General features: G+C 41.5%; 1 protein-coding gene across 1 annotated transcript in view; it reads left to right on the forward strand.

Annotated features, from left to right (window-relative positions):
- Positions 1-25278, forward strand: part of SEL1L2 (SEL1L2 adaptor subunit of SYVN1 ubiquitin ligase) — a 63871-nt gene extending 38593 nt beyond the window's left edge. The window contains exons 9-17 of the mRNA XM_030763577.2: positions 835-912; positions 4681-4743; positions 5310-5397; positions 9978-10126; positions 11277-11442; positions 11556-11630; positions 15733-15905; positions 23245-23373; positions 23514-25278. Of these exons, the coding sequence (XP_030619437.2) occupies positions 835-912; positions 4681-4743; positions 5310-5397; positions 9978-10126; positions 11277-11442; positions 11556-11630; positions 15733-15905; positions 23245-23373; positions 23514-23633 (1041 nt within the window). The 3' untranslated portion in view covers positions 23634-25278. The remainder of the gene's footprint in view (positions 1-834; positions 913-4680; positions 4744-5309; positions 5398-9977; positions 10127-11276; positions 11443-11555; positions 11631-15732; positions 15906-23244; positions 23374-23513) is intronic.
- The last annotated feature ends 272 nt before the right edge of the window (positions 25279-25550 follow it).

Here is a 25550-nt window from a genome sequence, read left to right on the forward strand (position 1 = left end):
TTTCATTTCTTAAAACCTAATACTACCAGCTAATTGAACCCAGTGTAGGGTGACAGGGCTGCACACCTCCTTCATGGAAGCAGCTAAGCGGGGCATTCGGCTACAAGCTGAGAGTAGCATTCTTGAGGTGACAGTTTGGGAAGAAGCCCCATACAATAGTGGTCTTTAGCCAGGGCACCAAAAGCTGTCTTGAAAGTGAATGTGGCCCAGGGATCCTGGCTGAGTGTAGCTCAGAGCCCCTCTGTTGAGCCCTTGGCGGGTAACAGTAGATCTGGGCTAGATTGGGACAGGCCTCGACCCATCGAGGTACCTCCTTCCTCCATCCCTGGAATGAGAACCAGCTCCAGACTGACCGAAACCCAGCTCCTCCCTGACTGATGGGAGGAGCTGTTGTGGAGTGTCCCTCTGGAGAGGCATCTTCTTCTCTCCTTCAAAGACCACTCACACTCCTGTGTGCTGTCCTTGGCTCCCCGCAGCCAGTCTGCATCAGTAACCATGGGGACAAGTGCCCTGCTTCCAGAGGGCTACATACAGTAAATTTAGATGCAAGGAAACATGAAAAAACACACATAGGATCCTTTTTTTTTTGCCCTTGGGCAAGGGCACTCCAGAATGTATGTAATAGATTGTATCCTTAGTTTTTCCATTTATAAAAATTGAGGTGAAATTCAAATAACATAAAATTAACCATTTTAAAGTGTACACTTCAGTGGCCTTTACTGCATTCACAATGTTGTACAACCATCACCTCTATGTAGTTCTCAAAGATTTTCATCACCCTCAAATTCCTTAGTTTTTACATCTTTTCATTTATTTTATTTTATTTTATTGTAGATGTATTTAGAAGGGAATGTTGCAGCACCACAAAATAATGCTACCGCTTTCAAATACTTTTCTATGGCAGCTAATAAGGTATGTATTCAGCCCATTTCTGTAAAAAATACTTGCCTTTTATTACATGCAGACTGGTGCTGAAGAGTTAAGTCCAAAGCCCCATGCCAGACTAATGGGCCTGGGAGGCGTTTAGGGTCCCGGGGAAGAAAAATATTGTTGACAATGAAATTTGGGGTGGGAGTAGGCAGAGACACGTCTCACCTTCTTGGTAAATGGAAAATGGCAGTGCCTTGTGCTGTCCTAGCTGGAGGCCAGACAGAAGCTCAGCTCTCCCCTCCACCATGCAGTAGATGAGGCCATCTAGCTCAGGAAACAGGAAACAAAAATGAGGACCGAGGAAGGGAAAACTCAGTCAGTAACTGCAGTAAGTTGAGTACAAAGACAACCAAGAAATGCCCAGTTTTTTCTCCCTTGATCTTACCCAAAGGCTCTGGCTCAGGCAGAAGGTTGTCGGGCAGCCAGGACAATATGATTGAGAGCGTGGCGCTGGAGACAGAATCCCTGGTTTGAATGCCAACTTAGTAGCTGTGTGACCATGGACAAGTTACTTAACCTCTCTGTGCCTCAATTTTCCTATCTATAAAGTGAGAACATAGGAAAATTTGCCTCATATTATTGTTGTCAGGATTTAATGAGTTAATAGTTATATGCCTCATATTGTAAAGTACCTAAAGCAGTGCCTGGCACATAGTAAGTGTTGTGTGTCAGCTATTATCTTTCCAAGTCTGGGGCCAATAAGGTAGAATGAAGTTCAAAGCATATCCTAGGCAGAATGGATGGGATCTGTGAGGAAATATAGAAATTGTGTAGTGTGGCTCCTGCCGCTGAAGTTCTTGCCTTGGTTCCTAAGATCAGTGAGGCTGGTATCTGTCAGGTGAAATTTAGCAGACTCCCCTAAACCCCTGTAGTGCATAAAGAACGTCCTCATGACTACACTCACCAACCTAACGTTGGAGAACAGCCTTGATAAACTTTCTAATTCTGCACGGTAGGAAGCATTTTGTTGTCTTCCACTGTCTTACAGCAACACAGGCAGTAGAGATGTGCTCAAATGGAGAATATTTTCAACTGTTCTCGGTTTTTAAAAGCCCACACGCTGCTTCAGGAGCCTATTTATAAATGACTAGCACCTCGGAGCTGCTGCTATTGTGGTTTAAATTACTGAGAAGGCTGGTATTCGGCTCCTCTCCTCTCCCTTGTAATTTATATGAAATTGTTGCTCAGCAAGACAGTCATCCAGAGTACCATTAGATTAGGATGACAAGGAGAGCAGACTGAAAAAGAGGTGGTATAATGTAACAGAGGAAGATCTCATGTGACTGGGCAGATAATGCTGATTTGTCAGCGCAAAGGAATGATGCCAGGGAGCTGAGTGTGTAAATTAACCCAGCTCCCCCAAGCTATTCAAGGGCTGTGTAACCAGTAGTGATCTGAGCTACTCGTGCTCTAAACCTGAGCTCCCTTCCTTTATGGTCATTATTATGAATGGCATCAGGTGGACATAGCCATGTAATCCTTTACCATCTCCTGGACAGTTTATTAGACTCCTCACTTGGGATCACTATCAAAGTAAAGAGTTTCTGCCTCCAACTCTTGCACGCCCATACTCTTCTTTTACAACTATTTTTTAAACTGTTGCTTTTTAAATTTGTTTTTAAGTCATATCAGTACCAGGATGCAAAGCTATAGACTCTACCACTTCTTGTGTCTTACTCAGAAACATGAACAGTTATCCTGTGTTGGGCCCAAGTTGGACCATATTCTTCTGGTTTCCTCTCTCACACCTCTGAACACATGAGGCCCATCCCCATCTTCACACTTCTGTCATTCCCCCCTTCCCAGAATCCCCCATTCTGAATACCCATCCCCCAGAGCAGAGCTCGATCCTCTCTCCTGCCACAAAGCCACCCCTACTCCCTTAAACACAACTTTTCCCTCTTCTGAACTTGCCCTGTGTTCACTCTGTGTACTGCTAGACACTTCACTGCTTCTACCCTGTGCCTTCTCTCCTACTGTCTGAAGGTCATGTCTCTTCACCTAGAGGAGGCCAACGGTCTTAGTGCCTTGTAGGGGTTCATCAAATATTTGCCAAATGTGACCATCTGGTCCCTAAGTTCATGTCAGTTAACCTGAGCAAGAGCATTGAGCCCTAAGGCAGAAGTTATGTATGGGGTGGGGGTGGTGGTGCCTGCATATATGTTTTGTTTGGCTCAGAAAGAGTTTTAAAAATTAGGAAATTTCGTATCAAAATCTGGATGTCCAGCTTTTCTTGGAAAATGAGAAGAGCTGTCCACGTGAGGCGGCCTTTCCACATGATGACAGCTGGCTGCAGCAGAGAGCCGGGGAGGTGCTGCTGCCTTTGGACAGGGCAGGTGCTCTCTGGTTTGCCTCAGTCTCCACCACTCCCCCATCACTGGGCTTAATGTACTTCTTACATTACTTGCATGGCTCTGGAGGTATCTGAGTTAGCCACTCCTGAGTTGAACATTCTAAACAGGTACTCTGGGCCTTAAACAGTTGGTGAGTCATCCAATGAGACCCTGGTTTCCCAAGGATTCTCTTAGAGAAAGAAAGAAATGTGTCCCTAGTATTCTAACCTTTCTCCTCCTTCTCCCTTCCTCTTTCCTTCCTCTCATTTCCCTTCCCTCCCATTTTTTCTCAACATCTAAATGAAGATAGTTAAAAGGAGACAGACTCACTAGACTTTACCACATGGATCACACCAGACCTTACTATCCCCAGAGCAGACTATCCTAAAACTCCTGGAACCACAGGTAGTAGTCAGGGGAGAAGAGAGAAGAGGATAGTAGACATATACCAGCTGTTTTAAATACAGGTGGACCGTCCTCAAGAATTCTTACAATAGCTGGCCCTTTGACATGCATAGGCTCAAAGTCTGGAGTCTTGAAATAGTTGTTGAACTATGCCTTCTCTAGTTATGTGCTATTCATGTATCACCGAGGAATATTCTGGTTGCATCAGCAATAATTACATTTCAATTATTAAATTATTAAAACTAATTACAAATAAATACATTTAAGTGGTAAAGAGAAATTTGGAGAGTTTTCTATCAGAACTTAAGTCCCTGAGGAAATACTATAAACCTTACAAGCAGTAACAGTGCTTTACCATCCATAACAGCTAGATTGAAATTCATAGAGTCTCCAAATGTTATTTGGCCATTTATGTCAACCTCCTTTGACCAAAGCAGGTAACAAGTGTCTAGATAGACTTCTCCCTTCTGAAAAACTCCTACACATCCTTTAAGACCCAGCTCAAATGTCAACAACTCCGACCACTCAATCTGCTCAGTCCCTAGTCTCACCCACCGTCACCTAGCCTCCCTCTTCTAGGTGCCCACAACACTCTTTATCTGTTTCTACTATAGGACTTACCACATTTGACATGATTAAGAGGTCCTACCTAGTGGCTCAGAGCCCAGGAGTCTATAAGGCAGGGATCATGGTTTATTGATCTTTTGACTTTCATCTCCTACCTCTGCCCAATGCCTGTTACGGAGTCACACACAAAGCAAGCACTAAATAAATGCTGAATGAAAGACTGGAGGAAAGATTTGACTTTCATCTCCCTCTTTCTAGTCAGAGGTGGGTTATGAAAGTGTGAAAGGAGAAACTAGAGAGGGTCAGAATAACACCAACTGCCTGATTCACCTGCCTTAGTTCATCTCCTACCGGCTGCATTTCAAATATTGTGAATGATTTTGCAATACTTTTCCGTATGGTGAATTCTTCTGGGACTTTACTTGGATTTTTAAACCTGTTCCAGGGCAATGCCATTGGTCTTCATGGGCTTGGTCTTCTTTACTTTTATGGGAAAGGAGTTCCTGTGGTAAGTTAAATAATTTTCTTATCTTTTTCAACATTTCTAGCAATTTATTAGGGTGAAATTCATGATCACTGATTAATCTAAAGGAATTAGTCTCTATTACTTGGTTTGCCAAGGTATCATATCTGGTAATAGAGAATAAAATAATTCAGTGAAATATTTGCCAAAGAGACATAGAACAAGCTTGTGACAAGAATAACAACCCTAATTATATCTTAGAATCACAGATTCTAAGTAACCTTAGAAATCATCTAAGCCGTGAGGATTTTTTTTCATAGAGAAATTTATCTTCTTACTTTAACTTTCTGTCTTTTGAGTGACCTTCCCCCAATATCTAACAAAACCTACTGTCAATGTAGGAAAAGACATAATTTACAATGAAAATAAGATAATTATTTCTTAATAGAATCTAATATAATAATGAAATAAAATGTATAATACTTCTGATACTACTTTAATTAGCCTAAATCACATAGGGCACTAACTATGCTCTTAAGAAAAGTGGAAGGCAATTGTTACCATGGAGTTATGCATGTACCTTTGAGTAACAAAGTGTAATTATCTTGCAGAATTATGCAGAAGCACTTAAATACTTTCAGAAAGCTGCAGAAAAGGGATGGCCAAACGCACAGTTTCAGTTAGGCTTCATGTACTACTGTAAGTGCTACACATATGGCTGCTTTACTTAGAATGATACATGCAAAGTCTGCTCCTTTTTTAAGACAAATCAAAGGATTGGTGTAAGTGGTTTAGATAGAACATTCAGGCAGCAATTTGAGGAGGAATTTGAAGAAGACAGGAGGAAAAGGACATTTGGGGGGAGGAGGCAATGAGGTGCAATCAGAAAGCTCACCTTTGAAAATTTTAAGTTTAAAGTGCCGTGTGACACTCAGCGCACAACCCAGAAACAAGTATGAAACTCACAAGAAAGGTAAAACTTGGAGAGAAAGATTTGGGGAGACATCAACATACAGGCATTAGTAAGAGTAACTGAGGTTGCAGAGGGAAAGGAGACAGAGTGTGAGAGGAAGGAGAGTGGGCCATGGTGAGAAATCTGATGATCCTTGGTGCCATATTGAAAAGACGGGCAGAGAAAGAGTGGTCACAAGAAGACTGAAAAAGCATGGCCATTTGATTTGGAATTATAGTATTATCTGGCCCAAGATAGGTGGTGCTCCTTATTTTGGGCCAGATAATACTATAATTCCAAATCAAATAACACAGTCCAGTGGCATCAGCTCAATGGTTGCAATATATGCCATTGTTTAATCTATAGTCCTCATTTATCTTTGATCAAGATAAAAAATGATGTAACTATCCTTATTAAATTGATTAATACTTTGCATCACAATTATGGCTAGGACTAATACTGTAGCACTATGCCCAGAAAAATGATTCCATAAAAACATCCGAGTTTCAGATCAAAGTGAAGTGTTAATTCTCAAGTGGTACTAAGGGTTAAGAGTCTTATTCCAAAACAGTGGTTCATATACATTTTGGTTCTTATACATACCTTTGTGAATCTGATGAAATATAAACCTTCCCCTTCAGATATGTGCGTAAGGACACGTGTACACACACACACCCCAAAAAAATGTTGGATACATTTCAGAAACTTACATTCCCTGAAGCCTATCCATGAATTCCAGGTAAAGAATCCCTTCTCTGAATATTTTCTCAGCTTCAGAAAGATTTGAAAATAATCACAATAGTTTGGTCTTAAAATAACCAAAAGTTGTCCAGGGGCAATGATTCGATGCTCTATTCCTAGTGGGTTTTCTTTTATTTTTGAGAAATTTATTTTCTCCAAATTGGCTCATGTCTACTAGAAGAATATCTAAGATGTATACAGCATTGTTTGATTTTCAGAGCACTGGCATATGGTGCCATATGACTTACCTTGGGGCTTTTGCATAATATACATCAGTTGAATTACATTTTAGACTCATGCGATCTTCTCAACAATTCTAGAAGGTTTCAACCTCATTAATGGATAGGAACCTCAAATACAGAGATATCCATGAGTTGGCTAGTCAGCATGAGATTGAAAAAGAGACTCAGAATGCTTGCTCTGGTACCAGTCCCTTTTCTTTGGGCTATGTTGCCAACCAATATTTTAAATAAATAAATAGCAACAACAATAATAAAATAGTTATTATTTGCTGAGCAGTTCTAAGCATTGAGCTAAAAATTGCTATAAAACCATGAATTTCAAACCAGAATTTTAAATGTGGATTTACACTGAATGATGATCTTTAACGAACAACATGAACATATTCTTCATCATCTGGTGATTGTCCTAACACTGAGTATTGCTACTCCATTTTAGTGTTCAAGCTTGCATTAATGCCTGCCATTGTGAAAGCCAAATAATTCCATGGCATCCCACAGCAAGAGAGGTTTCTGGCAGTTCAAATATAAAAATGTAATGAGAGATCTGTGTTCACAGGGCACATAGTGGTTTGAGAAATCTGCTCAATAAATGCTTGTTGTTGATTGAATACTTAGTTTCGAAAATAATATTTAACTTTTCTTCCAGAATACCAGTTTAGCAGGAAATGTTATCATAAGTATAAAGAAATCATTTCCACTCCCAGAAATAAATGGATTAAATTCCCATTTAATGCAGATTTTAATTCCCTAAAAACACTAACCTTTGTGCTAATCTTTAGCAATTAATGAAAATTGGCATGTAAGAATTTTTTGCTGGAAGAATTTTGATAAATTATGAGACTAACTTGAGCTATCAAACAACTCCTTGGAGTTTTAAATTTCATTTTGTACAGCATATTTATGCGAGTAAACCTTTTTTCGCATTAGAAACGGTGAAGCCAAAATGCTGAAAATTATGGAGGCTGACATGAAGCCTCATCATATTAATATTAAATTCAACATCAGTGATTTATTGTCACAAACAACATTATCTGTCATGTTAAACAAATGCTATTAACTTATACTATGTTTTTATTTGATTTGTGTGTCCATTTTGATTTTTAAATATTTATTGTTGAATAAGGCCTGCAAGTGTGAACAACTTATTTCTAAATTTAGGTTTATATGTTTGAATAATATTATAATAAAATTTTAAATCAGAAAAAAATAAAAAAGCATGGTCAGAGGAATGGGGTGAGGAGGAGGTGACCTTAAGTAGGACAAGGGATAGAACTTTCAAGAAAGAGTAAATGAATGAGTACCCCTTTGAAATTCGGTGAAAGGCCTAGTTCTCACTTCTCAAAAAAAGAAAAAAAAGGAAGAAAGGGCCAAGTATCTGTGGGACTTGTCGATAAGGAGGATTTTGTGAGGTCATTGAACTGGTTGGGATGGAAGCCAGATACAGTGGGCTGAGGTGTAAATGGAAGGTGAGGAAGTAGATGAGTAAAACTATTCTTGGAAGTAGTGTGCCTTTAAATGGAGGAGAGAAGGGCGATAGTACCATGAGGGGGACCGAGAATCAAGAGGGAGTTGTTTTTAAGATGGTGAGAGACCTGAGTATAATTTTTGGCAGAAAAAAGAGAGCCAGCCAGTGGAGGTGGTTAATGTGTCATGGGAGAGATGAGATAACTGATGAAGAGGTTCTGGGAATATTTAGGTGGCATTTCTGATCTAATCTGACCAGTGGCAAATCTGAAAGTATCTGATCAGGTCCAGGTAGGTGGGGGTCTCATTAGCTTTGATGAAGAGGAGGGATTTCTCACCCTCAAAGGCTGGAGAGACGGTGGAATAGATGGTGCAGCTGTAAATCTGGGGAGAGAGGCAAGTGAGGAAAGATAATGTGAGGGTTCCCTCCATGAGCTCAGAGGTACAAAGTCATCTTCTGAGAGCGAAGGTAGAGTGGTTGGGGTAGGTGATCTCAGAAAGCCATGAAGGTTTGTAATAATCTTTGTGGGAACTGAGAGAGAGAGAGTGTGGCCAAGACACGTGTCAGGAGATCTGAGCACACCTGAGTAACCCTGCTGAGTCCTTCCTGTCAGGTGGAGCAAGGGCAGCAGCAGACTGCATCATCAAGAAGACAGGTCTGGTGGCTTCCCTGGTGGTACAGTGGTTGAGAGTCCGCTTGCCTATGCGGGGGAAACGGGTTCCTGCCGCGGAGCGTCTGGGCCCGTGAGCCATGGCCGCTGAGCCTGCGCGTCCCGGAGCCTGTGCTCCGCAACGGGAGAGGGCACAACAGTGAGAGGCCCGCGTACCACAAAAAAAAAAAAAAAAAAAAAGACAGGCATGGCCAAGAGGTCAGCTGGCATTTTCCACAATAGCCCAGGTGGAGGGCCTGTTCTCTATGGTCTTGGGAGGTTGCCTAAGATAGTCTTGTTCTTCTAGTTTATTCCAAATCCCAGGCCCAGGGTCTATCAGATTCCTCAAGCATCTAGAATAAGAGTAATAGTTATGGCTAATGTTTAAGTCTTTACATGTATTTACTTATTTAGTCCTCTCAACACATCTAGGGGGTAGCCCACCATTTCTAGAGGAGCAAACTGAGCCATATCAAAGTCAAACATCTTACACAAGATCACACACTTGGTGGAGCTGGGACTCAAACCCAAGTGACCTGCCTCCAGAGCCTTTGCTCTTAGCAGCAACATGGCACTGCTTCTAAAGGCTAAGAAATGTTAGAGCTGGAAGGCAGTTTCAGAACCACCTAGTGAAAGCCCTTCCTTTTGCAAATGAAGTGCCTATGAGTGCCCAGGTCACAAAAGGAGTAATGGGAGAGCCAGGACAAGAATCCCAGCTGCTGGGAGTAGCTGATTCTCCATCCTAGCTCCAAATGCCTCTCCTTGCTCCAAGCAATGAGCTGAGTCTGAGCTGGGCCTCCTGGAGCTGGGATTTACCGGCTCCAAACTCCATAGTTATGGCTGGGAGGAGCTATACTGGTCTCCTGGTGTGGAAGGATGACAGGGATGGTGACACACATCATGGAGGGCCTTCTGGTCCTCAGAGACTACCACTTGGTCTCCTTTTCATTAATTGCAGTTATACCATATTGAGGAGATGTTTTCATGAGACTAAACAGTCCATCTCCTTCAGTTTTCTGAATGGGTCGAGAACATACATTTCCATATTCTTACTTAAAATTTAACTCAGCTTTTTTTCCCCCAAATAGTAGATCTAGAGTAGCTTGACTTTTGGTTGGCTTTTCTCATCCTATTTAAAATAGCAGGAATCACTATGAGCATTACATCCATAGATTATAATGTAAAAAATAATGTAAATAAGGGGTGGCTCAAAATAATTTTAATTTTCAGCTGGCTCTGGAGTATGGAAGGATTATAAACTTGCCTTCAAATATTTTTACTTGGCATCTCAGAGTGGGCAGCCCCTCGCCATTTATTACCTGGCCAAGATGTACGCCACAGGAACAGGAGTGTTAAGATCATGCAGAACTGCTGTGGAGGTAAATCACGGGCTATTTCTAAAGCACTTTTCATTTATCACAGAGAGGAGGTGATACTGTCCTTAGATTGTTGGTGTCTTTGATTTTATAGATATTATTTTGTTTCTTCCAGCTGACATTGTGAACATTGACATTTGCCAGGGAGGAAAAGCAGTGATGTAACTCAGACTGGGAAAGGGAGGAAAAGAAATGATCCCTCCTGTCTTGCATCTGGCTTTTCATCAAGTTCAGAGCTCGCCTCCAAATTCAGTTATGGAGCTCTGTTTCAGCTTTCAATCAAATCTCCAGGGCAATTTGGCACTTCTAGTAGGATTGGGAGTTGCGACTTGGGACATGAAAGGCTTGATTTAGCCTAGAAAATGTAGCTCACTTCTTCCCAGAAAGCCAGGTCCTTAGGTTTTTCTGATGATTTGGATGACAATTGAGAAAGTGAATTCCTTCAGCCTGGGATAGTGATGCAGTTTTCAAAAGAATGCTTTTAGGACCTTAATGTCCTTCATTGATTTATGAAACACTTCCCCTGCACCAATATAAATACCTTCATGTTGCAACCTGGCCCCTCTGAAATTCGTTTCAAAGCCTGCCAGCTAATAATCTATCTTTAGATTTGCTCCTTTGCCAATTCCTAATGAATTATGTATGGTTAACCTCTTTTGGTTACATAAGGGCTATTCAACTAAGTTGCCGGTTGTCCCCACAGAGCTCTGCACACCTCCCTCACGGTTATGTCATCTACACCCTCAGGCACTATCTTCCCTTCATTCTCTCTTCTCCATATCAGCTGCAGCCTTATAACGCATCCTCGCAGGGCAGCAGCGTCCAGAAAATCCCTTTTATTAAAAAACAGAAGTCGTTACATCCTGTTGTCCTGCCAAATAGCCCCCAAGTCAGAAAAGTTCATTTACACATATTTAAAACAAGCCTCAGGAAGTGTAAGCTCAAGACAAAAAAAAAAAGATACACACCTGTAATCTTCATGCCTGTGAAAGGTATTAACACCTCACCCTAAATAATTTTCAAAAGCCATGCTTTAGACCTAAAATCCTTGCCTGACCAGCCAGCAGGAACTGAAGACTGAGGTTATTTATCGTTTACCTGGAATGAAGTGTATTGGCTAACTGGTCTGCTTGATTTCTCTTTGTATATACAGCTTTATAAAGGTGTCTGTGAACTAGGCCACTGGGCTGAGAAATTCCTGACAGCATACTTTGCCTATAAGAATGGTGATATAGATTCTTCTCTTGTTCAATATGCGCTACTTGCAGAAATGGGTTATGAAGTAGCTCAAAGCAATTCAGCATTCATTTTGGAATCTAGTAAGATAAGTTAAAATTCTCTGCAATTCCCCAATCATACATATGCATATATGACTTTACTGTAGGGGTATTTTAAGCCTTCCTAATGGAATGTCTCCTTTTTTTTTTTTTAGAAAAAGCTAAAATCCTTGAAAAAGAGAAGATGTATCCAATGGCACTTCTCCTGTGGAATCGAGCTGCCACTCAAGGTACAGAACTTAGATAAAAATGAGCACTACTTGGCCCCTGTCCACTATTATTCATCTGATTTGCTCCGGCTGAGTTCTTGGGCATATAGGCAGAAAGGTGCAGAATATCTAGCAGGTGGTATTTCAAACTGATGTTAGGGTCAGTCTTTGGTTAGAGGTCATTTCCAGGAACTTCTTTTGTTATTCTCAGGGTCTCCAGTTTAGCAAACCATAGGAATTTTTCTATGGCTCTGTCTCCATGACATCAGAACGGTTGTTTGAAACATGGCAGTTTTACTCAAGAAATCTGTTTTCTTGGTCTGGCTTCAGTCACTCATTTGCTGAGTTTCTCTAAACTTATCAGAGATATGACCTATGTTTCAATGAGTTTATATAGGTTAAATTACTTATGGCTCTAAGACTTGTTTGATTTTTCTTTTAGAATATCACATTGAGTATTACCACAAGCTTCAGATCTCTATTATAACCATTAGCATGGTAGCATCAAGGGAAAAAAAGAATTAATTAGCAAGATCCTCCCCCCCGCCGTAGGGAGCGCTGGTGGGAAAGCAGTGGCAGGTGGCATTTGCATCACTATGTCTCATTCCATTCTTTCCCTAAAATTATATTACTAATAGCAGAGAGATTCTGCAAAGCTGTCACTATTGGCATTTGGATATGTGAGGTGCTCTCTTACGGTAAGAGAGCAATTTTACTTCCAATTAAGTTTCTTAAAATTGTCTCAGGCTAAGGCCGAATCATCCCTTTTCTATAAGAATTGAATGGAATAAAAACAATTCTCAGTGATGATAATATGAGGCAGAAGCAAAAGTCACAGTGGTGCCTTCTCAGGTCCAGCTGAGCTGGTACTGCAGCAGCAAGCCATCTGTGTGATTTTAGTGAGAAATTCCCTAAAAAAAGAAAATTCTCTGTTTTCTAAAATGTTTGGAGTAAGGAAACAACACCAGCAACCCTTCAGCTATGGTAAATCAACTGAATTGTAACAAATACAGGTTTATTCCAAGCCAGGAAATGCTGTGGAAATTGCACTAAGGAAAAGAGACATTGAAAATGAGAGGACATTAATATTAAACAGAATTCACCAGTATAAAACTGTCAGACCACTAAAAATAATTGTGTGTCACCAGAGAGGTCAGGCATGATTGTCCCCAGAGATGTGGTTGCTGAATGGCTGTCTTGAGCTTAGGAAATCTAGTAATGGAAGTTAGGTTTCCAATCAGTCATTGGTGATGTTTGTTCCAGGAGTGTGAGGAGGGTGCTGAACCATAAGGACTCAGCCACCAGCCTGTGACTGTGAAATTGGAGGGGAAATCCCTCCCACTGTCTAGTGACCCCCCTAGGAGCCTGTCAGGATTGCCACATGCCCCCCACCCCCATCAGTCCCCTAATTAGGGTGGAGCTGAATCCTCTGGAGAATCTGCTTGTTCACAACATTTCATTCTTAGAGACCTCAGGGGTCCTGCTTACTGCTTGCAAAGCTTGAAAATGCAGAGTCCTGTTCTTTTGTGGCTATGGTGCAGAAGGAATCTTCGGGTCAAAGGAAGATAGCTTTGTGCAAAATTAGAAATGGAGTGGGCTTCTCTTTAGAGCTTGAGGGGTCTCTTGCTTCTGCAGGCCCCTCTGAGCCCCTCTCCTGGACGTCATTTCTATGAGGTCTTACCCCGAGCTACCTGCACATTTTGAAGCACCTGAGAAGCAAACCCTGACAACTAATATCTTTTGCAGCTTAAGAAGTTTGCGACGTTACTTCTACTCCAAGAAAACTAAAGACGGCTCATGGTATTACATTTTAGTATAGGGTTCCAGAAGACTAAAAGAACTTCAGAACCCAAAGGAATCAATTCCAAAAAATGTTAGGCTTTGCGTTAGGCCAAATGGGAAGAAAAACTTGGAAGGAGTCCTATAGCTCTTAATGATACACATCAGACCATACCACACAGGGTACTTTCCCCTTTTCCAAGTAAGCCTAGACTGTGCCAGCTGGTTAGCCACAGCTGAAGTGGATGTCCTACATGAGCATTCCCTCATCTTTTCAATCAATATAGCCCTAGTGAGTGGAAACATGGGCCCCAAAGAGACGCTTAGAGGTCATCCCTAAGTGGCCTTCAAAAGACTGAAGTCTCATATCTTAAAAAGTCACATGAATTTTTTTCTACTCCTGAATATTTTCATGTTTGTTGGAAACTAAGATTGTAAAATACTTAACATCTGGGGGAAGCATTTTCTAAAAAGTTTCTTACCCTGTCTATCCATTCATTCCATAAATATTCATCAAGTACCATTCTCATCCTGGTACTATATCAGTGATCAAGAGCTTCAAAATTCTCTCTCATGAAAGAGAGAGAGAAAATAAACTAGTAAACAAATAAGAGAGATACATGCTGTGAGGAAATAAAACATGGAGATGGGATGGATAACTACTGGGATGTAGTCTGACAAGGTAGTCAGAGAAGGCTCTAGAAGGGAAGCGAAGTTTGCAGTGAGACCAGAATGATGAGTAAGAGGAACTGCAAACATGCCAGGCAGAGGGGCTTGAAGAATCTTACTGCAGGGATGCCGAGGCAAGAATGAGCTCGGTGTGTTGAAGGAATATTAAGAAGGCTACAGCATCCCGAGAAAGTGACATGTGGTAAGCCCAGCCAGGGAGACAGAAGACAGATAAGGCACAACTTGTAGGTCGGGTAAGGAATCTGGATGTTATTCCAAGTGCAAAGTGAAGCGCTTGGGGGAATAACGTGATTTGATTTTACATTTGAAAAAGATCATCTTGGCTGTTGTGTGGAGAACAGATCGAAAAGTGTAGCTAAAAGCACATTTTGGAGGCTGCTGTAGTATTCCAGGCTTAGACTAGATGGTGGAGGAGCTGGAGAGAAACAGGTGTGTTTTAAAGGTAGAACCAACAGGATTTGCTGATGGATTTGATAACGAAAGTGAGGGGAAAGAACTGGGAATAATTCCCCTAGATTTATGGCCTGAAAAATGGTGGTGCTGGCACTGATAGAGGAAAGGAACTGATGACTTTGTTCGGGGGAAGGGGTAGCAGGGAGTTAAGAATCTCTAGTGGATGTTTTAAGTCTGAGATCCAGGCAGAGAAGTCAAGAAGGCAGTTGTAAGAATCTGGGGCTTAGAGAGAGATGGAATATAGATACAAGTTCAGAAATAGGAAACATAGAGCCATGGAACTAGATGAGATCACCTGGAAAGAGAGTTGAGATAGAGCAGAGTGGAGGAGAGAGGAGGGGAAGGGAGGAGAGGAGAGAAAAGAAGGGAGAGGAGCTGGGGAAAAAGGAGTCAGTAACAAGCCCTTGATACTCCAACATTTAGAAGCTGGGTAGAGGAGGAGTCAGGCAAGAGTTTGAAAAGGACAGGCCTCTGAGGCAGGAGGGAAGTCGAGAGAAGAAAGGGCGTGGGCAGACAGCACCAGTGATTCCAGTGCCGCTTAGTGGTCCAGTGAGATGAGGACAAGAAGTGACCAGGGGATCTGGCTGCGTGGAGGTTATCGACCACCTTAAAAATAGCAGTTTCTTGGAGGAGGGAGCAGAAGCCAGAGTGGGGTGGGTTGAAGAGTATGTGGGAGGAGAAGCTTTGGAGACAGTGAGTGTAGAACACACTTTTGAAAAGGCTGAGTATGAAGTGAACAGAGAAATGGGGAGTAGTTACAAGGAGATGCCATGGGATAAAGGTTTGGTTTTGTTCATAGAAGATACCAAAGTGTGTTTGGATGACTCATGGGACTAGAAGAGGGGCAGAAACTGGTGATGCAGGAGAGCAGAGCTTCAGGAGTGAAGGCTAAGAAAAGGAAGGGTGGGATCCAGTGTCCCAAGAATTGACCTACCTTCAAAAAATGAATCTAAAAGGTAAAATTGATAATTTTTTATTCTTTAAGAACATTTGTACTATACTGTGGGAGTTATCCTACAATAAAGACAGCTAGCATTGTGTGTCATATCCATAAATCATATCTAATTCTGATTCTGGGACTCTGAGTGTTTTTTTCTTTTTTTATATAGATTATCATTAGGCTGATACTAATGATTTACTAGGAACTACACATGAATCATTTGAGTTATTATTCTCCTTCCCTTTCTAATATTTCTATCAGGCAATGCATTCGCTAGAGTGAAAATTGGAGATTACCATTACTATGGCTACGGGACTAAGAAAGACTATCAAACAGCAGCCATGCATTACAGCATCGCAGCCAACAAATACCACAGCGCACAAGCCATGTTCAACCTGGCCTATATGTATGAACATGGTTTAGGTATCGCAAAGGTAATTGTGCTGGTAATAATCCAACCTAGTAACGGCAGCTGTACAGGAAGGAAAATTTATAATGTTTCACATTTCATTGATGTCATCAATGTAGAGAAAAAGACTTAATATTTGCTGAGTCCCTCCCACATGCCAACACATATTATGTATCCTGATATAACCCTATGAGGTAGAATTTATTTTCTCCATGACGCCCAAGGATGGAACTAACGAGGAGAATAAATCTAGTCTTGGCCAATTTGAGTCATAGTAAATTCACGCTTTTTCCAGCAACACTAGTAGGCCCTGCCCCCACTGCCTTCCACCCACAGGCCTTTTTCCATTAAAATTTCCATTGACTCACAAGCTCTCAGTAATAAGGAGAAAGTGAGAATGAGATCAGAGCTGGATACAGAGGTGGCATTAATCCAGAAACGTCTTTTGAAACACCCACTGTGTACATGACATAATGCCGAGTGCTCTAGAGAAGCCCAAGAAAACAGATCTCCATCCTTCAAAGACTACACCCGACTTGAGGAGATGAGGTGTATTCATTAAGAGGGCTAACACTACAAGGTGATAGCGGGTAGATCCTTCAGACAGTCAGTGTAATTAAGGCAGAAGATGGCATTAGGATCTGACAGGGTGAGAAAGGTGATTACGATAGCCAGGTGTTGGCGTGTTATGTATACCATGTCATTTAAGTCACATAACCACTCAATGAGACGCATCCTATCATTGTCCTTGTTGTGTGCATCAGGAAATCACAGTGCAGGTTAAGTCATAGGGCCGAGTTTGCAGGGCTCATCGGTGGTGGAGCCATCATTCGAACCCAGATCTGGCTGACCCCACATTGCTGTTGGAAAGAGTTGGGCCCGGCACTACTGAATTTTCTATGCTTTCTTTTTCCTTCCAGTTGTTATAGTAACTGGGAATTATTGGTGGGGAATTTCCTACCTGACAACTGCTCATGTGCACACGGCTGCAAGAGCTTCTCATTCAGGTGCCAACAATCCAACGGTAGAGACCTGTGCCTGCCTGTGCCTCTCCTGTGCCTGCCTCTTGACTGATCACTTTTCATCATCCCCAGAACCCTAAGCAGTAGAAAGAATGTCAAATCCAAATGCAGTCTGTTTTCCCCATTCCTAGCAGGTGCAAGCTTCCTGTTTTATAACATTGGGGCGGGTAGGACTGGATCGAATAGCTAGATTGGATGATCCTTTGGATGTTATTAAGCCACACTCCCTTCCCCTCCAACTGTCATCCACATCTGTAAAACAGAACAGTGATACAAGCCCTGCCCCAGGCTTTGAGGATAAAACGAATAAGCCTTTGTGAAAGGGCTTTGTAGTGAAACAGTGTTAGATCAGAAGAGAATGTGAGCGATTGCTAAGTAAGGCTTCAAGAGGATTAACGCTTTTGTTCATCATTCCCCATGTAAAACATAACAATATTGGTGAGAGGAGCATTGTGTGTATAGGATAAAAGTGACCCCACCCCATGGGTTAAATTCAGATTAGCTCTCCTGCCCCCATGTGAATGGAGAAGGACTTAACAGCCCCATTGTCCTCACAGTGAGGTCATTTAGCAGTGACTCCCTGGGGTGGGGAGAGCCGTCCTCTCAGGACACAAGGCTGACTACACAGCCCACTGTGTCAGGGGTTCAGTTTTCCTCCTTCAAGTCACTGCTGGCTCTCTCCTAGGCACTTTCTTCACAATGTCCAAAAGCAGTTGTCGAGACATATATTTCATACATCTAGAAAAACTTTGAAGTTTCTCTCTAGCCACATTTCTTTTCTTTTCGGTCAGGGTTCTTGTTAAATCGTGGGTAGTTCATTTTGATCAGTCTCTCTGTCACAGATAAATTTTTTCCTACAGAAAGTCTCTACATATAGAAAAAAAAGAGGCTGCGCTTAACCTCAGACCTGGACACGGGAATTTTAGATTTAGTTAATGAGGGCCCATTGCTCTTTGCCTTTATTAATTTCTTCTGTTTAGCAATTAGTAAAATAATTACCAAGTACCCAGGGGCCAAGTTTATTAATCTTGCTATCTCGTAGTCAGATTAATGAGGAGATATCACCTCTTCTAATTTTTAAAATGAATATGCTGATAATTAAAAGTCCAAAGCTTGTTCCATTTATGGTTAATGAAAGCAAAGCAGTTAGGAGAACAGGCTTTCATAGCACCCAAGACATCGAGTAATTATGCATGTCTTCAGCAAGGCTCTTCACAATCCTCTTTATTAGTTAAACCTCATGCAAACCAGTGGGACAGATGAGTCTAACATCGTTACCAGGATTTCTCTGAGAATCAAAAGAAGTTTTGGTAAACTCTGAATGTAAGCCCCCTGGAAAAAGGCAGTAAGGTATAAATCGACTCTTGGTAAATCAGGGTAAAAATATGGGTCATTATTTTTCTCATCCGTCTTTAGGAAAGGATTTGGGACTGGGGTGATGTAGGTCAATTATCCTAATAGCTTCACTGAGAAACGTCTCATTCCCCAATTTCCGCCCTTGAGTTAAGCTCACTTGACTTAACTGTGGACCAGGACTGACTGTACCATTGTTTTGGGAACACAAAATAATACCTAGGGAGAAACTGAGAGATGACCTGAACTAATTTAGAAATATAAGCACTCGGCTCACAATTTGTTATGAAACTCCTTCTCAATTTATACTTGATTCAGAAGTCCTTCAAAAATTTAATAACCATGAAAAAAATCTGTTGCCCATCCTCTCCTGCCCATTCCTTCTGGCCTTATCCCGGTTCAGGCCAGAATTTCTACTTGTTGTAAAGGATTCTCAGGGGTCTCCCATTCTAGTGTTCTTCCTTGAACTGTGTGGCCAGAGAAAGCTCTGTCCTACAAAGATTTACCACCAACCAGAAACATCCACACTCGACTGTTGAATGTGCTAAACCATTGAAATTTGGGGGTTTATTGGTTGCAGATGTTAGCATTACTTTAGTTAACACATAATACAGCTAACAAAGCCCCACTGGGTTATTCTTGATAAAGTATAACTCTAGTACTGCTACCCCTCCCCCACACTCCTCCCAAAAGATGCACACACACATGCACACAAATACAAGCCAACAAACACAAAAATAAAAGAATCTTACTGACTTTCGATTGCTTAATGAAGTCCAGACTTCTTACCCTGGCATTCAAACCCTCCCTGACCTAATCCACCTTGACAATAATGGCTTGATATGCCACTATTTCCCTATATATCTTCTAGACTGCTTTTCCTTTCCCCGCAAGACCTTGAACTGCACCCTCCTGACCTTAGGTCACATCGCCCCATTTGCTGGAATGATCTTCTCCCACATTTTTGCCCATTGAAGACCAATCCATTTTTCAAAGAATAGCTCCAGTATCATCACCTCTATGAACCCTTCAATGAAGCCCTAGATTTAAAAGACATCTGCTTCTAAACTACCATGGTAACGTGCCTTGCTTTTCTTCATTCATTTATTTACTCAAATATTTATCAAGTCCTTGTTTTGTGTCAAGAAGCATTGTGTCAAGAAGGATCCGAGAACAAGACACCCTTCAAAGCGTTCATAGTCTACTGTGGAAGAGACACGTCCATAACTAAAGTGAAAGCCCAAAATGATGTGCATGCATGCACACACAAGTGAAATACTATAAACTTGTTAAAGAGGAAACCATTCAGGTAGAGGAATCAGTACTGTCAGATTCTGTTCTAAAATGTTTTTGTAACATAGAGTATAAGACACACATGACGCTCTTTTTATTTTTTCATTTTTTTCCTTTGTTTTGTTTTTAAAATGGAAGAAAGCAGGTATGTTTTAAGATACTGACTAGAAAATCTATCTAAATTAAGAAAAAAGGTGAGAGGAAATTATCCTTGGAAATGAGTTTCAATATATATAGTTAGACCTACTAAATAACACATTTTTTGGATCCTGCAGGGAAAACAAAACCACATCTACTGAATAAATTATAAATAGATCTGTCAAAAATAAAAGTAATTATGGCACGAAGCATTTTTATTTTTTTCATTTGTCTGGTCTGACCTCCTATGGAGTGTTAGAGCTGAAGCTTTAAACACCAGAATAGAATTATTTTCTGGAAAGGCCAAACTAAAGTTTGACATTAAAATGGCCCCCTCGGAAATATGACAGGACAAAATATACATCTCTTAGAAATGGTCATAACCTTTCTTGAAATACATGTCTATTATCTAATGAAATAATCAGAAATGTGCCAAAAAATTTGTGTGTGAATACCTTTATTTATTAGAAAAAAACCCTACAAACAACCAAAATACTCCAAAATAGAGAACATGTTATATCAACTATTGTGTGGTGGTATACTACTCCATTATATATTTTATGGCCTAGTGACTAAGTGAGCAGGCTAGAAGCAGACTCTCTGGATTTGAATCTCAGCTCTGCCATTTACAAGTCATATGAATTTAGATAAGTGACTTAACCTCTCAGCGCCTCAGTTTCTTCATCTTTAAAATGAAGTTAATAATATCAGCTGCCCTACAGAATTGTAACAGGGTTTAAATAAATGACAGCGGTGAATGTCACACAGTAAGTATTTAATAAGTACTAGTCGTTATTATGAAATACTGTACAACCATTAAAAATAAAAATATTATAGACTAAAGGAATATCTTAGGACATGGTATATTTTTTGAAATATATCGTTAACTTAAGAAAACAGAAGACAAAGTATCATACAGAATGAAAAATTCCTAAATTAAAAGTATGTATGTATGAATATATACAAAAACACTGGAATGCTGGAAGGATGTGTATGAAATATCAGTAGTTACCTCTGTACAGTGAGATTGTGGGTGTTTTTTCCTTATTTGTTCACCTCTGTATTTTCAAAGTTTCCTCTAATTAACATATTTATAATAAGAAAACAAGAATGAATTATTCAAAAAACTACCTCTGTCCCAGTATAAGACATTTTTGATGACACCCAAAGATTCGGGGCTGGAAAACTCCTGAGTCATGTAACTGAACAATTTTCACAAACCGGATCCTTTATTGCTGGAGAATTCTATATCTTTGAGTTATAAGCAGCTTTTGAACATGTGAGCATAGGGCGGTACTTCGGCACACCTGACATCAGAGTTAGAAACACTTAAGAAATCTGTAGATCTGTTTATATAATCTCCTAAATCACTGAATTTAAAGCAAAATAAACTCAAACGTACCACAGAGAAGTTAAATGTAAGTGGACTGGATGTGCAATGGACTTAAATAATGAACCCTAGCCATCATCAAAGCACAATTTATCACGGGGAATTTTCTTTGTGTGAATGGTTTGGACTTTTTTTTACTAAATAGGATCAAAGAACAAGCAGTCTTTTCTAGAGTCTAGTAATAAAATTTCTTTTATATGGGTTGCCCTAATTAGGCAGAAGGGTTTAGGATTTTCTTTCTCTGCGAATTTTAAAGAAAGACTTTCCTATCGCACCCCACCCCCACTGCGAATCGTGAGACTACCTCGGCTGGGAGCCAGCTCATCCCACTTTAACTGGTACTTCTTTGCTATTTTTTATTATAAGCTGAGCAACTGAATTGTGATGTTTGTGCCTCAAGAAATAAATTAATAACTCTTGCCTGCCTCAAATAAGAAGGAAGGAATGAGATATTGACAAAGGTTGCCTCTCCTTGAACGTCCCATCCAAGTTAACATGCCTGTCATGTGTGGAGGTAACACTGCTGTTGTGATCTGTAGGGTGCTTTCAAGTGAACACCCTCTGAATTTGTTGGAATCAGAGACACAATTTAGAGTTTTTATAACATCCATTTTCTCTGTTGCCAGGAAGATTTGTTTGGAACAGTCTCCTGAATTTTAATTATTTTAAGCAAGCATTATTCCTCTTTCTCAAACAAATACATTTACCAGTCCACGAAGCTTTGGAAAAATTTAAGAAATGACAGGCAAAACATAGCTGAGAGGACACCACCCAAGAAATGGGTTTAGCAGAGGCCTCAAGGATTCACAACTCTTGAACCCTGTGTAACGGGGGTCTGGGAGATGGAGAGGAGAAACAGAGAGATACTGGATGAGCACAATTTGTGAAAAATCCCTCTTCTTCCCCTTCTTTTGAAAATAATCCACAGGCACCCAAGCAAAGTATAATTCTGGCACTGGCCTAGGGTGCTTCAACCTTTAAAAGCAATTCTACTTAGCCTTTTCATTACTCGGTTTGGGAAAACAAAGCAAATATAAAGCAAACAAAAACAAGCCGTAAGTAGGTGAAAATGAAAGCTTTTTGATCTACCATGGCGTAATTTAATGGGGAAAAACAAGTTCCTAAAAATATAGTACGTCATTTATGGAACCAAATTCCAGCCTGAGAACCAAAATAGCTTATTCGCTCATTCCTCGTTTATTCACTCATTTGATAAGTATTATCAAAGACTTGCTATGTGCTTGGCACTTCATTAAGCACTGGGAATTCAGGGGTGAACAGGCAGTGCAAGCCCTTGTCTTCAGGGACCTGGAGACAGACAATGAATAAACAAATCCCATAACTTCAGGTATGATAAGTACTAGGAAGTCACTATCTGTGTTGCCATTTGTTTGGGGAGATGTACTCTTAGTGTCTGTTCTCCTGCCCCTTTAATTGGAATTATACTTAAGGTCTGGTCCAGAGATATCCAAGAAAGCTCTTTGGAGTCTGTGTTGGTTTTCTATGGCTGCTCTAACAAATGACCACAAATTCAGTGCCTTAAAACCACACACATGTATCTCACAGTTTCTGTAGGTGAGAAAGCTAGGTGAGCTTGACCAGGTCCTCTCTGTAGGGTCTCACAGGCTGAAATAAAGGCTGTGTTCCTTACTGAGGGCTCTGGGGAAAAACCTGCTTCCAAGCTTATTCAGGCTGTTGGCCAAATTCAGTTTCTTGCGCTTATAGGACTGAGGGCCCCATTTCCTTGCTGGCTGTCCACATTCCTTCTCCTGTCTGCGTGGCCCCTCCACAAGGGCAAGTTGAGTCCTTCCCATCGCTAGAATCTCTGACCTCTCCTCTGCCACATCTCTCTGCCTTTCTCTTCTGCTCTCTGAGAAAACTCAGTGTTGAAGGGCTCATGTGACTACACTGAGTCCGCCAGGTCATCCAGGACAATCTTCCTATCTTAAGGTCTGTAACCTTAATCACATTTGCAAAATTTGCTTTGCTATTGTAACATAACATATTAACAGGTTCCAAGGATTAGGGCATGAGCATCTTGTGGGGGCCATGGGGGAAGAGCGTTCAGCCTACCAAAGATAAGTTACTGTATTTCAAACTACGGATTCCATTTAATTTCTCCCAAAGAATCTGTACCTAATGAGTATGGGCTGTTCTTCTCTTTCCAGGACGTTCTCTTGGCCAGGAGATTATATGATATGGCTGCTCAAACAAGTCCGGACGCTCACATACCTGTGTTCTTTGCCCTCACAAAACTGGAAACTGTGCATTTGTTTCGAGATATCCTGTTTTTTAATGTAAGTTTGTCTCAAATAGGTCCCAAAATCTCTGAAAACTCCAGTGAGCAACTCTTGGGGGATGGGATGGAGGCCGATGATGGTTCTGAATGAAGTGGGAGGCTTCGATTTATTTTTGACAGAATGTCTCTTACCAGCAGTTTACCATGAGATGGAAATGGATGAAATTGGACAATACCCTTGGACCATACTGGGATTTATTTGTGATTGGCCTAATTGTTGCTGTGCTGATCTTCTTGCTTAGAAATCGCTACCTGTAGGATCTGGACCACAGAAAAAACCTGCTCACGGGGACCAGTTCACTTCAAGTCACCTTCACTAAATAAAAAATTTCCCCGTCAGACTCAGGAGTCTGCTGCTGATTTCCCATATAGGCCTGTGATGGAAAATGGACAAAGGTTGGGACCCATCCTCTGGGAAACCATTCCAGATCTCCTGCTTAGTTGAGGTGACCACTTGGTGAAGAGGGGATTGCTGGAGACTGATCACCTAAGATTTCCTTACAAACTTCTCATCCTGGGGATCTAGTCCTGAGTTAGGTATAAAGACCACCCATTTTCACATGGTTGTGACAGCCTGTCCCCTTTCGAGAGGACAAATGGGTTTCTTGGCTCCTACAGACATACTGAAGTCGGGAGAAGGGGAGTTTTGGGATGGCAAGAACACAGATCCCTCAGAATGTGATAAAGGCAAAAATTACAACAGATGCTTTGTCTTATGGGAGTGATCTGGTGAACCACATTCTATCTCCAATGAGCCGAAATTCCTCATGGCATTGCTGTGCCAGGGGGACTGACAGCCTCCTCAGCGGGGGGCCTTCTATCAAAGCTCCCTTAGCAGCTGTGCAGTGAACGGCACCATTTGGGGTCTCTCCAGCTTGTACCCCTCTCTTCCATTCCTCACTGGACCCCTGTGGAATCCCCTTTGGAGTATCCGTAAAGGGAGAAATTACCAGCCTCCTAGGACAGAGGCTAAAGGGCCCGGTTCTTTGTCTCCTCTGACAGGTGAAGCAGAGCTGCGGCCCAGTGCTGGGGACAGTGCAGGGAGAGAAGAGTGCAGGAGGCCCATGACTTATGTGAAGGGCCAGTCTTGGATCTCACCCTCACTGAGCCTCAGTTTCCTGATCTGCAAAGTGGGAAGATCTTCGAGATCTTAGAGAGCTGGTATGAGAATGAATGGGATAACGTATGTAAAGGAATTATCACAGGGTCCGGCATCTGGAATAAACTCCATAAATGGTAACTTGTAATATTCTCTAGAAGCTCATGGCAAGTTGCTTGGAATATGCGGACAGCTGAGTTGATAGCACTCAATGTGGTTTCAGTGCCCTGCAGTTGGTTCTCCAGCCAAAATGCTGGGTGTTTATGTAGGAAAAGATTGTGCTTGCCTACTTGAAAACCCAAACTAGGGACAGGAAAAGAGTTAATTAATAATGTCAATCATGGGAAATTACCTGGCAGTCCAGTTGTTGGGACTCTGAGCTCTCACTGCTGAGGGTCCGGGTTCCATCCCTGGTCGGGGGAACTAAAATCCCATAAGCCTCGCAGCACAGCCAAAAAAAAAGAAAAAATGTCAACCATGATCAGAAAGGGGAGGGAAATGGATTTGGAACCAAGCCTGGGTTTGAGATCCAGCTCTGTCCCTTAGTAGCTCTATGACTTTGGGCATAATTTATCCAAACCTGTTTTTCCTCCATAACATAGGATTAATTCCTACCTGACTGGAGATTTTTGCAATTTCAATTAGCCTGACTTCACAAGTGCTTTGTAAACATTGTACACACACATACTAGCCACAGTCATTTACCTGGCTGTTGACTACCCAGGCTTGTCTGAGGTCCGAGTGTTTACAATTTCCTGACACAATCCCTAACTTACTAGAGAGTTCCAATTCCAAAGGAATGATAAAAGCCCCATTCACAAATGTGAAAGGAAGGAGCAGGCATCCAAACCTCAGGTCAGAGCCTAACGGACAGGAGGCCCGTGCAGTTATCGCTCTCATGTGTCTGGAATGTGAGCACATCAGAGACGGGATAAGTGCAAAGAGGGGAGCGTGGAAGGTGAGCCCCGGTTCCAAGACTGGGTGAAAGATGAGCTCCTAGGAGGTAAAGCTTGTGAAAATAGCTGCAGGCGGGGTGGAAGGAGAGACTCTGCGGCTTGCTATGTAGAGTAGAGCAC

This window comes from Delphinapterus leucas, chromosome 15 (assembly GCF_059928025.1).
Source record: "Delphinapterus leucas isolate spDelLeu-1000000601 "Yukka" chromosome 15, BTC_Dleu_Yukka2, whole genome shotgun sequence".
NCBI classification, from domain to species: Eukaryota; Metazoa; Chordata; class Mammalia; order Artiodactyla; family Monodontidae; genus Delphinapterus; species Delphinapterus leucas.